Genomic DNA, 18,234 nt, shown 5'->3' on the forward strand with positions numbered 1-18,234 from the left:
TCACATTTGTGTTCACCGACGATCAGAAATTATAACCCAGACAGCAAAATCACCGAGAAAGTGACTCTAAAATCAATGAAAATCTTAAGTTAACTTCATGTTGCACTGCTAGTGAAACGAAATCCATGTTTTCAGTTGTAAAACACAACCAAGTATTTAAAGCCGTGTCTGAAACATGTAAAATTGACGAAACATAACCTTTGTGTACTCAAGGTTAGAGTCGTTCCCACACTTGACACTAAGCATTAGCGGGATGAGAAGACAAAGTTTTCTTTGTAGCCTACTAAGCCGTCGGCACAAACGATAGTAGGGTGGCAAGTTCCTTTCTCAGCCGCCTTTCCTTCAGCAACTACGTCTATACCCAATTTATTACACCTTAGATAGAAGCAGTGGCTCCGAGAGGGGGGGAAGTCGGGCAAGTTTCCCCCCTAGCAAAACATTGTAAAGGAAAAACGAGTAGTTTTTTGTTTTTGCACTTTTGAGGAGGGCCCATTTTAACTACTAAAATAAAAAAATGTACCAACTCAGAAATAAACAAATTCTTAAATGCAGTGCGTAGTTCCAAGTATTTCTCCATTATTGTAAATGTCACTCCAGATGCTTCTTAATCAGAACAAATCATTTTCGTGTTAATGTAGGCGATGTTGAACAGCTTCAAGAAGTAAAATCTAAAGCTGAAAGGATTTCTGTATCACTGAACGGTTTCAATTATATTGATAGTTTCAACTTGAAAACTGGTGCTGTTTCAGCAAAGCGTGAACTATTTTTGCTTGACAACTGAACCTTAACTTCAAAATCTGCCTTGGCCAGGCATATGAGGTTGTATCCAACACATCTGGGAAACTGGAAGGTGTCAGTCCAAGCACGATTAAAGAATAGTGAACCCTGCATATATTTTGTTTATGTTGTTGCTGCTTAAATCTAGCTACAAAACAAAAATATAGGCTTCTTTCGGCCTTCCCAAACCAAAAAATAGAAAATTTGTGGCATTTATTGCACAAGGCTTGGTTTGACATCAGCCACCATGCAAAACAAAAATCAACAAAACGCAGCACAAATCACTTGTTGTGGTGATTTGCTTTATTGATAAGAACTTTCACATTTGTGTTCACCGACAAGAAATTATAACCCAGACAGCAAAATCTGTCATTTTTACATTGATTCAACGTTTGCAGAAGTTGAATAAGTGTACAATGACGATTTTTGCTGTCTGGGAATAAGCCACAACCTCATGTAATATCCTGGTATTACTGTACTTCAACACCAAATAGACGTTCTTAAAAACAGTTAGACACACTCATAGTCATTTCAAAGCACGAAATACACTGTGAAAGTGACACTAAAATCAGTGAAAATCCCAAGTTAACGTTAAGCCCTTCATATTGCACTGTTGGTGAAAGGAAATCCATCTTTTCAGTTGTAAACACAACCCGGTATTTAAAGCCGTGTCTGAAACATGTAAAGTTGACGAAACCTTATTATTGTGTACTCAAGGTTAAGGTCATTCCCACACTTGACACTAAGCATCAGGGGGGTGAGAAGAGAATTCTTTGTACTAAGCCGTTGGTACCAACGAGAGATAGTAGGGTGGCCCGTTCTTTTCTCTCAGCCACCTTTCCTTCAGCAATTACGTCTATACCCAATTTATTACACCCTAGGTAGAAGTGAGCGAATTATTAGTAACAACTAGCTTAAGCCAGGAGTCGAACCAGGATCTCGTGATTGGAAAGCGAGCACAATATTCTCCATGACATTCCAACACATGGGGGTGAATCTCTTCAGTTTTAGGAGGTAAACCATTTGCAACAGCTGACAATGTGTTCTGCTGAGTGAAAAGTTTAGCGACAAAGCCGCTGGTTTTACCGTTATTATAACGGCCGATTTGAGTAGACTGCATGGGAAATTTGGCAATCTTGTTCGATAAGGGATGAAGTGTGCAGCAAAGGTTAAAAACCGCTGTGACATACGAATAAAAAACCCCATGGTCCCAAAGACAACAAAAAACAAATACGCAACTCAACAGGCCAACGGCCGTTGGGGCATACATAAATTATAATAAGCTTTTTGGTTCCAGAAGCTTCCAGATTTCCATCCGCACCAGCCTTTATCTTGTATTGTCTTTAAGTCATCGGCGCCGGTGTAGTGAGGATCGAGAATCAGAAACATCGTTTCCCCAATTGTCTCGCTGAAGCAGACACCGAGAATAGTATGCGCAAGTACGCCACCGCCTGGACAGAGTGTAATTGTTTGAAGTTTTTGAATTAGATGCGTTCGTCGTCGTCGTGTGAGCCTCTGGGGCAGAGGGTCTATCCTTTTACCACCCCAGATTGACGATGTTTTGCGTTAAGTACGTCAGGCAGTTTGCCATTACTGGGGTTTGAACCATTACACATGACCAATTGACCATAGAATTAACAAGGAGGGAAGAGAAACAAAAGCGGCAAGAAAAAAAGTTTGGGTTTCGAAAACTTGAAATTAATATTTCTTGATCACGTCCAAGGGTTAAGGGGACGTGAGGGTTTGTAAAGCCATTAAAACCCCAATCGAACGAAATTACCCTCTCTCGGATTGAACGGAATATAGTGCAGTTAACAACAGCTTTATGGTCTTGAGACGTGGGCGAGTGAATAAGAGCGGCATACTGCACACCGTAGTAAAATCTAGGCGAAGGTTTGATTCCCACTCAAGTCGGAGAAGTCCACAATTCCCATCGTTGGAAGTTGGATTCCCGCTCGACACATGGATATACATCACTGATGATCCCAAACAAGGGTGAAATTAGAGTATGGCGTCATCCGTTTTGGTTCGATCGGGCTCTTAATGTTATGTGCAATGATTTACCTTACTGGAGACGATACACTAAAATCACAGTAAGTGAAAATACATGAATTGACCAAAGTACCTATCATGACAGGTGACCCGTGTTTCGTGAAGTGTCGCGATAATTCCCTTCCATGGTTCACAAGGTCAGCCCCTACACTGACGTAGGTGATCTTTGATGTGACGCCGATGTATTCGTTCAGTACGTTGCTAACCTCAATTGATCCGATCCACTTCTTGCTGCCTACGAATCCCTTAGGCTTGTCTTTGATTTTGACCAAAATCTGGAAATAATATCGATGAATTACGTTGCCAAAAATTCCATAAGGCTAATGTAAATTAGAAGACAATATTTTTAAAGCGTTAAAAGCAATACATGTATGCGATACAACGCTATCAAACCTATAGTTAAGCAGAGCGAGAAGTATTCTGCAAGGTCCAGTAAAAAGTTAACTGTTTTGTACCGCTGTTAACTGTTGTAACTGTTGTACCGGAAGATGCAAGGGACAGGGTGAAATGGAGAAAAGGGATTAAAACAATTGCTGCGCGGAAACAATCGGCCAACCCCACTAGTGGGGAACAAACCGACGACGGATTATGATGATGATGACCGCAAACATTCAAACCAAAACCATAAAGTTTTGCATTATTTTGACTCATATTTAAATTCATCTCAAACAAATAAAGCAAAATCTTTTCTTTTCTGTGCAAATTACAAGAATCTGAATATCATAAAAGCGCAAGTGATCAACATCAGACAAGCATAGCCTATCTAACTTTGCATTGGATTAATGCAGTTCAGTCACCTGTTGTATTTCCTTGTGCGAGGGAGTACGTAGATCCGTGTACCCCTGATGGCGAAACCACGATACCAGGGTTTGTAGCGACCTATAGGAGCACCCCCACCCTGCATCATTGCAGTTGTCCTGGTTGTAATGGTGGTAGTCGTACTGCCCGTGCACCGTGAAAGTCTAAAAGCAATTTGTTGTTGTTTCTGGCCGCTACAACATAGGGCATAAAATGAAGAGTCACTAGAATAAGGATTTTTTTTTATCTCAGCACAATCAGGAATGAGCCATGTACAGAGAAATGCAAAATCAACCACAAATTGTGATGCTATATAATTATGTGATTTTAATATTTCCTGCGGTTTTACTTGCCAAATTGTACTAGTTAATAAATTATTTTATGACAGCAGAATTCAGTTTTCTTTATTACATCACAACTCTTCGTTGTTCTGCAACACATGTTACTCTGTTATTGAAATAAATTTTATTATGGTGAAAGGTTTCGTGCAATGAGTGAAAAGTCGAATCAGACTACGACGGGTATCCAAAAAGTTACATTTTTGTCAATACTTAAACCGCAAGAAAACTATACTCCTCAGACAAATTTGCCGTCTGGCAACACGGCATCAACAACACTGATAGATTGATTATTATTATTTTTAGAATCAACATTACCTAAATTGACACAATGTGACATTTTACTGAACGGGAACATTAATTTGATTACATTGCATGTTCCCGAGTGACATAAGTGAAAGTGATTGGGTATTTCTTTGAAAATATACATGAGGCCTACGAACAAACTAAATAATATCAATAAAAAATCAAACCTAAAATATAGAAACTAATTCCATGATCCCATCTTAACTTTTTAAACTATACATTTGACTTCCAGTGTGCAAAATTTCCAACTTCTTCTTCGTCGTATGAGCTTTCTTCCGGACTATATGTTTGGGCATGAGGTCATCAGCCACTCGACAGTCTCGTCATCCAGGGCCTTCAGTCCAAGCGCTCCATGTGGTGGTTAATGGATTGGGCAGTCATGGACGACATGGTCTACTGTCTGGTCTGTGGCACCACACTCGCATCCCGGTGAATGAGCCAGGCCTCATCTGCACATGTCTGAACGAAAGCGACCGACGCTGGTTCGTAGGCGGTTAAACCGGACCCACGCAAGTCTTGCAAGGGACATTCCCGGAGGGTGGGGACCGACGTCGGGTAGGAAATCACGGAGTCGGGAGGAGTTGTTTTGCCACTCCGTGTTCCATGTGTAGTTCCTCCAGTGTGCCGCACTTATTCCAAGATCTTCAACGTTGTTCAGAAGCTGTCGTGCGGCGGGCACAAATTAGCGTCTTGATTTCAGTCGCTGCTGTTCTCCAGGTAGGCGCTGGAATGTACCGTGGAGGAGGTGGTCGGGGTCCAGTGCGCGACGAGCAAGGAAAATCATGGCTCTTTTACGGCGAAGCTCAGCAGGTTGGATGCCTGCAATGATGGGAAGGCAGTCCGTTGGAGTGGAACGCAGGCATCCAGTCACAGTGCGTAGTGCGTCGTTGATGGCGGTGTCAATGTGGCGGGTGTGAGAGCTGCGGCACCACACTGGTGCGCAGTACTCGGCGGTAGAATGGACGAGAGCCAAGGTAGCTGTGCGAAGGGTTTTCGCGTCAGCTCCCCAGCCGGAACCCGCCAGCCGAATTTCCAACTAAGTTTTAGCAATGCAGACGAAATGAAAGCTTTCAATCGTTTACTAAACTATAAGTAATGCTTCTCTATTGTTTAGGCTTAACGCTCAAAAAATTGATTCAATACAAACTAACGTGGCCGTCTGCCATAGTGGGACTCTTTACTCCTATGTGGGGATTCAGTATCAACTTCTGTTTAGTCGCCCCAACAGATAGATAACTTGCAATCGTGCGGCGAAATATCGGCCTTGTGGGAGGTTCCAGGAATGTGTTGTGAAGGACGTCCTGCGTAGAAGTGATTGGTGAAAAACAACTCCAACATTATTCGAGAACCTACGTACATATTCACAACTTGGTTAAAAAGTTGAATTTCAGCCTTCTGAAACTGATATCACAAAAATAAGCACTTTTACAGCTCATATCTTTGCAAATCAAAAATCAAATCTATCAAATCAATGTAAAAAGACCCATTTTCTGTCTAGGGTAGGCTAGTGCCCACCTTCCTGTAATCTGCTAGCTGGTCGTCGGTTTTGTTGGCAGGAAGGCATGCGGAGACGGGGTGGCACCATCCATTCAAGATAAAGTGAAAGTGTTCTGGAATCCCCATGCTTGTAACATTGTAATCATAATTATCGATGACAGATTTCTTCATCAAATGCAGTTGTCGGTGGAGAGATAGCTTCAAGGAGTTGGCAACTCTGTAATGACATAATGAGCCTGAGGGTGAAGAGCGATATTCAAGGAGTGGAGTTGGGACCCATTGTACGATAAACATTTTGAGTTTGGAGTACTGCTTTATCATCCTGCGTTTAATCAGAGCATAATCTTGATCAGTGACGTTCGGTGGCTTAAACCGTTGGGAAAGCAACTTGGAAATATGCTGCAGCAAGGTAGTAGGCACGAAGGGCGTAACCGTCGGGCGAAGCCCAAAGGCAACACTTCCAGCGGGGGGTCCTCCACCAGAAATTTTTGAAAAACACTTCCAATTTGGTGCGCTCTGAGAGGATTTCCAAAACAAATCAAAAATAAAAATCTGTCAAATTGTGCTTCGCCTATGTCGTGATCATACATCCATTTAATGTTTAGAAGTCATCAACAATCTTAATTTTAACGTTCAGGACCAAAATCCAGTGTTAGACATGGAATAATAGTTGTCTAAATATTTAATTCGTCATGAATGTTCATTCTCAGATATTCAGTTAGGCCTACGCCCTACACTACAAAAACTAACACTTAGGCCTAATCATTACAATCGCAAGCAATTTGTACAAAAAGCTGGATAAGTTTGCCTACTGCGTATAGAAGCTTAACGAACTAAATATTGCATCCGCACCTGAACGTTCATTGACGAAGTAACGTTATACCAACGCTGTAAAAAGGGCAAAGGCATGACTATGAAAGCTAGTAGGCTAAAGTGCATGGCGAGGAGACATCAAAAACAGCAACAATCTTTTCGCCTTTATGATGCTGTGCTGTGTACCGTGACGAGAGACCATTCTATGACGAGTTAGTCCAGCCATTGTATGCATTGACGTCACTGGGAAAGCAACTCTAACCATAACACATCTGATTGGCTAAGCAGCTGGTGATGTTTTGCAAAACGAGTGAGGATTGGATAAAACGAAGGCGTTTTTGTACGTGGGGAAAGCAACTTGGAAAGTTGATTTCCCTGGAGTCTCAGTGATTGTTTTTGACAGGAGCATTTGTGTTAATTGGCATTTATAGGCAAGACATGCGGTTTGGTGAGGACTTAGACTACTCACAAGCGTTACGAGTAATTCTAGTCACAAACACAGTAATTTTCAAGTTAAAATAGACGTGATAAAAATAATAAGTTAAACCTAGAATTCAGTCATTATATTTTAGGGTGGAGTGAAAAAATTAAAAATCACTAATTCAAAAAACGTCCCCTCTCAATAGTTGCCTTTGGTCCCAAAACTAAGTTTAAAAGTGGTTTAGGGAAGTTGCCTCGAATGCTCAGGTGACAACCTTGACGCAAAGGTCATACGGGGGTCAAATCCCATAAAAATGCCATAACTCTGTGAGCGGTGATGCTAGAGAGCTAATTTTGATGCCAAAAGAAGCAGAATGTGCAGTTTCCTATCTGTCTCAAAAGAATTTTTTTTCGAAATTTCACTAGATATATGGTTATTTTCACAAAATGTAATTTTCAGGTCAAATATGAATAACACATAGCATTATGCACAGTTTAACATCACCATATGAGTATGTTATATCTCTAACCAATGAAACACACATTTGAGTGGTTTTAGAGCAAGCACAGGATGGTAACAACAAACAAATATGAAATTGGGTTTCATAATATTACAATAGCCTAGACGACAGACGTTAAATGCCAGTTTTATGCAGGGGGACATGGTATCGACAGGAGGACCTAAGATTGAAATTGCTTTTTGGTATTGTATTGCTTCATCAGTTTAGTTTTCGTGACCGAATCTTTAGCCTGATCAGACCGTCACGTCTGTTGAAGCCAGCTTTTGCTGATAAGTTTCGGTTACAAGCTTTATGTGACGCTCCACAGCTTGATTGTGGCATGGGTGGCGAATAATGAGCTTTTCTTCTCTGATTTTTTCGATGTCGTAGTTACTCAGGTGTCGAATTTCTGGCGGTTTGTTGGTTTGGTCAGAATTTAAGTTCACAAGTTTGTAGTAAGATTTAGCATGATTGAATTTTCTCACATGGACAGCAGCTACGGATTTTTCCCCATCGGATGGCTCGTTTTGGACTGGTGCTGCTTCACTTTCAGGCACTTCATGTTCGATTGAAAATTGTTTAATGACCCCTCTCAAACTAAGGATTTTGTTCACAGCTAAATGACGAATATTATGGGTACAGAATCTGCATGGCCGTAATGTTGGGCACTGTTGATGAAGATCTCGAGCTTCTTGAAGTTGGAGGACTTTCCCATGCAAGGTAGCTGACTTTGGTCTGTCGCATACCCCGTTTTTATGTTTCTGTACAACGACAACATTGACAACAATCGTAAAATTTTGCATTAGAGTTTACTTTCCTGCATGGTTTGAAATCAAGCACTACCACACGATCACAGATGGACCGAAAAACTTCTTCAACATGCTACAAAGAGTCGTCAAATTTCCGAACAATAAAGTCAAGAAGATTGCACTGGATGTCCTTAAGCGAAATGCATTCTTTGCGCACCAAGAAAACATTCTCTTGGGGATACTGGCAGATGATGATGAGACAGTTCGTCATTTAGCTGTAAACAAAATCCTTAGTTTGAGAGGGGTCATTGAACAATTTTTAATCGAAAATGATGTGCCTGAAAGCGAAGCAACGCCAGTCCAAAACGAGCCATCCGATGGGGAAGAATATGTAGCTTCTGTCCATGTGAGAAAATTCAATGTTCCAGCAATCAACGTTCATGCTAAATCTTACTACAAACTTGTGAATTTAAATTCTGACCAAACCAACGAACCACCAGAAATTCGACACCTGAGTAACTGCGACATCAAAAAAATCAGAGAAGAAAGATTCGGTCATGAAAACTGATGAAGCAATACAATACCAATTCAATCTTAGGTCCTCCTGCCGATACCATACGTCCCCCTGCATAAAACTGGCATTTAACGTCTGTCGTCTAGGCTATTGTAATATTATGAAACCCAATTTCATATTTGTTTGTTGTTACCATCCTGTGCTTGCTCTAAAACCACTCAAATGAGTGTTTCATTGGTTAGAGATATATCATACTCATTATGCCGATTTCTTGTGGAGTGATTATGTTATGGTGATGTTAAACTGTGCATAATGCTATGTGTTATTCATATTTGACCTGAAAACTACATTTTGTGAAAATAACCATATATCTAGCAAAATTTCGAAAAAAACTTCTTTTGAGACAGATAGGAAACTGCACATTCTGCTTCTTTTGGCATCAAAATTAGCTCTCTAGCATCACCGCTCACAGAGTTATAGCATTTTTATGGGATTTGACCCCCGCATGACCTTTGCGTCAAGGTTGTCACCTGAGTATTCGAGGCAACTTCCCAAAACCACTTTTAAACTTAGTTTTGGGACCAAAGGCAACTATTGAGAGGGGACGTTTTTTGAATTAGTGATTTTTAATTTTTTCACTCCACCCTATAATATATTTTGCATAGTTTTCGCTTAGGTAAGCACTGCTTTCCTTGCTTTCCCTCACCGATCGTCACTGATCTTGATTAACTGCTTTCCGATGATTTGAAATCTACTTTTCTGAACATTATTTCGGTTTTAAAGTATCATCCGTTAAATCGTGCTATCGGTAATTAACTCGGTCCCAGTATAATCTGATCAACGATCTAGATTTGAATGCTTCATAACCAGAATATAAGAAATGGAAATTCTTTAGATAGAAAGTATGCCCGACCTCACTCTGCAACTACCGTACTAATTAAAATCACGAAAACACAAACTAGTCCATTGTGCTTTTGTTTCCCATTTAAATAAAGCGTTTCATTTCTAGAGTAAAAATCAACAACAAAATGATTTGAACTTTAAAAATTCTGTCTCATTCGAAAAAAGAATTACAACATATATAAGATAACGCAGTATTGTTCTGTATAATCATGATTGCTGTGCATTTATCAAATTCTGGTTACAACTATTATATTGTTATAAATTTTATGAAAAGTATTTTTTTACTCATTATTATATAGTAACAGCAGTGTATAAAAGTGAACCCAGTGCCACAACATACCATTTTGTTTTTCACTTTTTGCAACAATATAAACATCATTTGTTTAGATTAGAAGTTAAGTGTAATAGATGTTATTTCAAATTGTTCAATGTTCATGCTATAAACTGTTTTGTCAATAAGAAAAATGTGAAAGTTTTCTTAAAAATTAGTATGTCATTGCTAATTGTTAGCCAAAAACATAAGCAATTTCTTAACAATAACGTAATGGCCACGTGACTTTTAATACTTTAAACTTTCAGAAGCCGTGACCAGGGTCTTCTTAAATGGTTCATCCATAGTGGAGCACCTAAACATCCAAAATGAAGCTTGGGAACAAAACTCAGTCAAGAAACGAATAATGTCATATTTCAAATCTACATTACCTGTTTAAAGGTGTGTTTAACGGGATGAAGCAAAGAGTATTGAAATGGGCTGGCAGTTGATACTTGACTTCATTATGGGCGTTGAACTTAATAATAGGCGATTTTGCTTTGTTTGACGTGGTCATGCACTTCAACATGGTCGCCTGTACGCAACCATTGTGATCTTTCAAAGAGGCACCATCCTCACCTCCAAGCTCTAACAAGCTTTTGATAGTTTTTTGCTTTGAAGAAGTTAAAGACAATATAGCATTTTTTGCAGGAAGGAAAAAGCTTGTATTATCTGGAATAACGTGCTCTTCATCAAACACAAGCTTTGCTGAAATGAAAAGACATAATTGAATATTACAAGACAAAGAAACGTGTAATCTTCAGACAGTTGTCAAACCCGCAACTTGATAAGCACAAAAGTAGCACTTGAAATTTGTCACAGTATAATGTGTAACCATAGTGCAACAAAGTATTTTGTGGATGTTTAATAAAATAATTCAGCAACATAATTATCTTTCAATGCTGTTTTGATCTTTCAATTAAACAATAACAAATTAAATATGCATTTATATATTGATGAAAACCAGAGAACACAATCATAACTTTTTTATTTTTGGATATACAATGAACGAAAAAGCACTTTTTTTAAAAAAAGATTTAGTAACTCTTGTATTGGAGTCAGTGAGGTAAACTATGGATTCAGAATCATATATTTTTGTCCAGCTTAAACTTCATACCATCTCGCTTGAGGGTAACCACCGCTGTTCCCTTAACTTGAAACAGAACGGTTACTGAGTCAAGTTTTGCTTTTGCAGCTTCAAGAGCAACCGTTTTGATGTGAACAATCTTTGCGTTGTCTAACATGCATTTAAGAGTACTCTTTTCAACAAGCCAAATATGGATGTAAGAATCTTCGCTGGTGACATTCTCATGATTCTCACTGGTACTGAATGTGCCGCAGATATACATGCCTGAAAGACAAAGATAACATCAGTCCAAAAATCCAAGCAAATATGTATGAGTTGTAAGCAATCATTGTACCAAAACAAAAATCCACTACTGCAATAATTTCAACCAAAAATTAATCACCAAAAGATATCGTTATCAGCTAAACCATTCAAGTTAATTATTCTTCTAAAAATTGACAAAAATCTATTCACTTTGCAATGCTTTGGGTAACATATAACAAAATTGAAAGAACAGCTATAAAAACAAACCTTCAAAGAAAAAGTTATATATGGTAAAAGAATAACAGGCCATACCTACAATGTTATGTAATATAGTTATATACAATACATAGTAGATAGTACATACGTCACATGTAGAAAGAGTGAAAGAACTAGACTTGTTGTGACTGTTGACTAAATAGTTGATAGATAAACATGCACAAAGTACATTCCAAAACACTAACGAGATCAAGGGATAAACCAAAACAGTTAATTCCAGTAAACTTAATGTGCAAATAGGTAAAATGTTTTTCTTGATAAGCTCTTTTTAACTTTTATTGCAAATGTGCAAACTTTCAAAAATACTTTATCTTAAAAAACATAAATAATTACAGCAGATAACTTAGTGTTAAAGCATCAAAATATTCTATTGCTACCTTCTGGCAATCTAGCATTCAATTGTTTGATCTGGGAAACTTCAACAAAATGCATACAACCAGTAACGAATATTTTTCCCTGATATTTCCATCCAACCAAAACTCCTTTCTGCCCACTCTTTAGGGCATGCGTAATTTTCTAAAATGCAAAGATATGTTATTGATGAATATTGCCATTGTGTCCATTTCTACTACAACCTTTATCTTTCAAGTTCTTTTTATGAAACAAAGTGGCTAATTTTTTCATGCTAGTTGCCACGGTTGCAATCAAAAAGCATTGTTTCGTGTCAGGTGCTGTCAGAGTTAGGATGAAGGTTGAGATAAGGGTTAAGATTAAAATTATTTTCTTTGCCCAAGAGTAGGATTTTTTTCTTTGCCCAAGACTTAAAAAGTCTGCAAATCACAAGTTTTTGTATTTAACAGCTTTGAACTTTTCTTAAATTAGGGCAGAATTTTTTATGTGGCAACACTTTTATATGAAAAATTGCCGCAGCCCATATAAAAATATACATCAATCATTATCATTTCTACAAGAAATATTAACTAACACTTTTCCTCATTTGCACAATTGCACTTCACAAGACATTATCAATGACAGTAAGAGTGAGAAAAAATGAAAGAGTGAAATATATGAAAATATATCTTTACAAATGAAAGAAAAAGTATTTTTACACATTGTCTTTTAAGGTTTCTATCACATTTTTATATAATGTGCACACATATATAATTATAACTGTAGACTAGGGTGTTGCAGGCGCCCCTCAAAAAATTAAACTTCATCAAATTCACTTCTACTTTTTTTTTATGTGCCTTTTGGTAAAAAAACACATTGTGTGCAATTTCAACAAGATTGGTTGAAAATTGAACTAGCAGATTTAATTTGAATTTTTCAATGCTTAATTTCACTATTTTCAAGAAAAAATGTCAACTCACCGCCTGTAAATGAAAAAAATTGGTGTTATTTTTATATGGTTGTTTTTCAATGATGAAAATGTTTATTAATTGACACTTGTATTTGATTGTATCATATCCATACTTTAAAAATTTTGAAAAAATTACTGCCTATGTCACTGATTTTGAGTTTTTTAGCAAATAAATTATATCTTTGAACACTCATCTTCTATAATTAAGTGTATTTTTGGATAATTATTAACTCAAAATTGATTGGTCACAACACATCCATGCCAACCAACATGCAATGAATTCCTTGTATTTTCTACAACTTGAAGAATGTTCTGGTAGCGTTCTTCAAGCTAAGCAGATGGAAGGAAGTCATGTGCCAACTTGACACCTCGCTCTGCAGAATCATTAACAACATGGAAGTGATCAACTTTGTTTTTTGCTTCTGCATATGAGTGTTCATGACCCCACTCATCCACTGATTTGCTAAGAAAAAATGAATCGATCTTCATCAGTTGAAAGAAGTTCCATGAATCGGGACCTATGAAGCTGCAAAGCATTCTATCATTTGCACATTGGGTAAGATCAGGAAAAACCGGTTTACCAAATCCAACTCCAAATCTTTTCTTGAAAATACCATCACTTTTTGGCTGCTGCATTAATGCCTGAGCAATGATTGTCTTTCATTGTTGGACACAAGAGAACTAAAGAGAGATAGTGGAACCATTTCTTCTGTCATGTACCAGAGTTGTTTTAAAAATACCTTCCTTGTACTTTTTGCCACCAAAGAATCTGTGTCAGTGTATTGTGACAATGTTTTTAAAAATTTGAGATCATTTGAAGGAGCAGCTCTGCTGATAGGATATGTAAGCCACCAGGGAACATATATAGCCTACACAGCAAATTTAACAAATCTTTTAAGCTTCTTCAGCTGATCCTGCCTCAAAACTACATAAGGCTTTTGCAATTTGAGTATCTCATTTTCCAGAAGAACAATAGATAAGCTTGCTCATCCAGTTGGCTCGGTGCAGTGCTCCTGGTGGTTGCAATGTAACACCAACTGAAGAAGTAGTTCCCATATACAAGTCACATAAATTTATAAGTTCTAGATAATCATTTCGTAAGAACTTAGTTGAATCTGGATATTGCTTCATCTGATTAAAGAGTAGAGATAATTCTTCTCGACTGTCTTTCCATAACGAATTACTTTCATGTGATTTCGATATGCAGAAACCATCTGGCGAGTTGTAACAAACACTTTCAAAGTTATTGTGAAATCGCTCAAACACAGAAATGTTAGGGCCTTTGCTGCTTTCAATTTTAAGATCACTCCAAACATGACTCAGGATTACTTCACGAACGTGATGCCTGCATGCTACCCAAAGCAAATCCTTCTTAACATCATTCTGCAACTGTATGCAGGCACCAGTTTTGTGGCCAGTATTGCTACTAGCCGTGTCAAAAACCATACCTGCAAGAGTGCAAGGCAAGCCCTGCAGTTCCAACTATCCAAGAGCTCTAGACTGGCATTTGCAACTAGCCTTCCTGCAGCTTCTGAAGAGCGTGTTGGCAAATGTGGAATACTGAGTAGTTTTGCACCACCCACACCGGACAGCAGTATAGGAAGCCAGTCAACTTCTTTATTGGGATCTTGCAATGAAGCCATTAACTTGCCATCCCAGTGGATGTTGCCAACTTCAGGGGGTGACCAAGATTCTGTAATGTCTTGAGTGATTTTGAAAATAGTCTTGATTCTACACCTGTGAGCAGTTGCAGGGTGCAGATTTATCCGATTGGTTTCTCCAGAACAACTTTATAAATGGATGATTGTGGATAATCCGTTTGGTGTTATCTTGTTGCTTATACTAGTAGCCACTAAGCCACGTGATTGCAAAATATCATGGGGAACAAAAATTGTTGTTCCTGTTTTCATAGTACGCTTATGTCTTCGTTTAGGTTCGGCAGATGAAACTTCAATACTATCCGTTAAACCTTCTTCACTGTTATTATCAGTTGAGCTCTCAAGAATGATGGTTTTCATGTCTTCTTTCCGCTTCCTTTCATTTTCCTTTCTTTGCTTCTGAACTGCAATTCTCGATAGCTTCCTTTTTACTTTTTGTTGAAGTAGCCTACTTGATCACTTCCACCCATTGCCGCTTTCCTTGTCATTTGCATGCTGATGCTCCTTAAAAATTCTCTATCTTCTATCGGAATACGTTCTATTGCATCTCGAGGCCAGAAGGGAAAGGTCAGTTGTAGCTTGTCTTTAAATGATTTGATCCTTGTAGATTGCTTGCCTTCATTCTTTTTGTAGTATTCCAGCTGAATTTTGAGAACACCATTTATTTCATCGTGAAATTTCACTATTTTCTGAGCCATTTTTACTGAGTGTAGTGTGGGAATGTTAGCTTTTTTATAAAATATCAGAACATCATTTGTTGTCTGATTAGCTGCTTGTGTTAACAATTCTCTTTTAAATTTCTTTATTGAAGTTTCTTCCTCCATCTCTTTTAGGAAAGACAGAAAGCTAAGAATAACTTGCCGATATGTGGGAAGTTTGCTCCCCTTGATTTTTTGGTCGTCTTTAGTAGGAGATGTAGACAGAAGGAAACGCATTTTTTCTAATTTTTGTGATCCACTGGTCATAATAGTAGATTACAACACACAGTGTCTACACTCAGAATGGCCCATTTCGGCGAGTCCAATTCGGCTTGTGCGATTCGGCGAGTGTCCTATTCGACAAGAGCCCTGTTCGGCAAGTTCCCTATTCGGCGATTACCGATTAATGAAATACCATAGCATAAATAAGGATCATTCAAAAATGGAGTTAGCGTATCAGGCATTGTAAAATATTTCATGACTTGTGACATAAGAAAGGTGCTGTTAAGATTGTTACAGTAGTGTATTACCAAAATTAGACTTACCTGAAAATTAACGCACTAGCTAATGCCCACAATGGTGGGAATATGGCAATTTTGTACTAGTAAAATTCATTTGCAATCTGCTCACTCAGTTTTTCTGCAATCTCAATAAAACTCCACAAAGTGTCCTAATATGCCAAAAGGAATACCAAAAAAAAAGTAGAGCTGTTTTTGACCACATGAGGGCGCCTGCAACACCCTACTGTAGACAGTGCACACCGTTTCGACCTTCCGGTCTCCTCAGTGCAGGTACACTGGTATGGCCATGGAGATATATACCTCCATATGACATTTTCCTATTTGTGGTGTGGTACGTAAGCACCAAAAATAGTACTACTGCCAACCTTGCCATACTGCAAGCAGTGATCTTTGCGCAATGCATAGCAAGGTGCCTCCAGTAAAGTGCTCAATCAGCGTAAGCCAAGAGCGTCATTAACTTTGGTAAACAAAATCTATCATATTTCCAATTACCTTAACCTTTAACTACTTGCGCTGGGATATTTTGTACACCATTGGTACCAGTTTCACTCCCTTGTCTGTTTGGAAAATAGTTTGGTCAGCAAGCGCCATTATTCATCAGACCAACTCCTTCGATACTCTGTGACTCTTTAATTTTGTTTTAGACACTTGGTGGCCAGCATGTTTAGAATGGTAGTTTGAAGTTTTGTTTTGGAGTATATGATTTGTATACTTGCCGTGACTTGGACAATATATTTTTTGTTTTGGTTGTTTTATTATAGAGTAGGTTTGTACAGCTATTTTTCAATGTTGCCATTTTCACAATCACATCCATATAGTCACAATGTAGGCTATAATACATGATGCAAAACGTTTCTGCGTAATGCATACTTTGCAGCACTTTACCAAACAAACAAAAGCAGGTTACTTCATCAATGTTTAGCTTTCAAAAGCAAGCCACTTTGGTCTTTCTTACACACAAAAAAAAAACAGATCTGTGGTTCTGCTTTCCACTAAACATCACAATGCTTCAGTTGATGCCAAAGTCAAAAAGCCAGGAATTATTCACTTCTATTATATACTGTATTATATACTGTATAAAGTGCTTCCTGAATTTTTGTGTCAAATTAGGATTTGCCTTTGCGTAAAATTTTAAATGAGTCAACACACGACACAAAAATTCAGGAAGCACTTTTAATTAAACGCTACAACCCAAATTTAAACAAACAATTATTTGCGGGTGGCGCCTCTATTCTCCTCAACATTTATTAGTTGTTTCACGTACCCCCGTGGTACAAATTCCTTTGTAACTTAGTCATGCAGTTGCCTTTTCTTAATGTAATTTTTTCGTCTGTCTGTATGTTTTCCACTCTATTGCTTTTAATCGTTGCGTGTTTCTCTATGCTTTTAGTTAGTTGTTTAATTAGTTAGTTACGGTAGTCACTGTCAAGAAGTGAAATTCATTGTAGTTTATAAATATTTACAGATTCCTGATGAGGACTTAAGTTAAGTCGAAAACGTTTGAATGTTGAACTATTGTAAATATGTATATAATATACTGTTGTAATGCTCAACCCTGTGCCATTGTTGTGTCTTGCCTGCCTTTGGTATAAAAAAGCAAACTCTCTCCCGAAACTATATTATTTATAATGTGTTGCCTAAAATACACTGTGCGAAAAGTTATGACTTTGAGATAGACGTAAGTAGTTAAGGGTTAACAAATATTCAATTTTTTCTTATTAAAAGAACATTCACTCCAATTTCCCATCCTCTGGATTAACCACTGAATAATGTTTAAACAATAATTAGCAACAAATACTTAAAACAGTAGAGTTTAAAGACTTTTTATTTGGCTGAGAAAAAGAAATAGTTTGCAAACAAAACAACACTTCAAATTCAAGGAAAATTTTACACTTTCAACAACCAGGCCTGTGTCACTAGTTTGATATAAAACCACAAAGAGTACGAAAAAATATCAAGATGCTTTCAAAGTGAGAATAATTTATTCTTTAATCAACCAGCTAGTATTTATTTTTTTATACAAATTGTGTAAAAACCAACTGTAGGTACCTTTTGGATAGGTTCAACTATGCTAATTTTCTCCTTTTCCATGTTGATTCACTTTGAGGGCTCAGTAAAATAATTTAGCAATTATTATTTTTTAAATATAGACTAGGCTACAGGATACCTGTTAGAAAAATAATTTTGAAGTTTTAGTGTTCACGTTGGCTCCATTGGTACTGATATTTTTTAAGAGTGGCTGCTTCTTTCGGGGAAGGGTACAAGCGGGATGCATCTTGTTTGATTGGAACTTTAGTTTAGAACAGGAGTCATCAACTGGCGGCCCGCCACACTGTTATGTGCGGCTCGCAGAAGGTATCATCATACAAGTATAACCAAAAATACTTTTCTTGAGGACTTAAAAAGAGCATGAAGGCAAAAAGTACTTTCCGGGAAGCATATTTTCGCTTTGCATACGATTCCACAGACCAACC

General features: G+C 37.9%; 1 protein-coding gene across 1 annotated transcript; it reads right to left on the reverse strand.

Annotated features, from left to right (window-relative positions):
- Positions 1–973: 973 nt before the first annotated feature.
- LOC145779525 (ufm1-specific protease 2-like) lies at positions 974–17,929 on the reverse strand. Its single transcript, XM_082591132.1, has 9 exons — positions 17,810–17,929; positions 11,961–12,099; positions 11,095–11,328; positions 10,370–10,685; positions 5,787–5,985; positions 5,423–5,572; positions 3,627–3,791; positions 2,903–3,104; positions 974–2,228 (listed from the first exon to the last, which is right to left on the reverse strand). Exons 1-9 carry the CDS (start codon positions 17,849–17,851, stop codon positions 2,017–2,019), a joined length of 1,659 nt encoding a protein of 552 aa, XP_082447258.1. The 5' UTR covers positions 17,852–17,929; the 3' UTR covers positions 974–2,016.
- Between the last annotated feature and the right edge of the window lie 305 nt (positions 17,930–18,234).

The sequence above is a fragment of the Aplidium turbinatum genome, chromosome 11, assembly GCF_918807975.1.
Source record: "Aplidium turbinatum chromosome 11, kaAplTurb1.1, whole genome shotgun sequence".
NCBI lineage: Eukaryota > Metazoa > Chordata > Ascidiacea > Aplousobranchia > Polyclinidae > Aplidium > Aplidium turbinatum.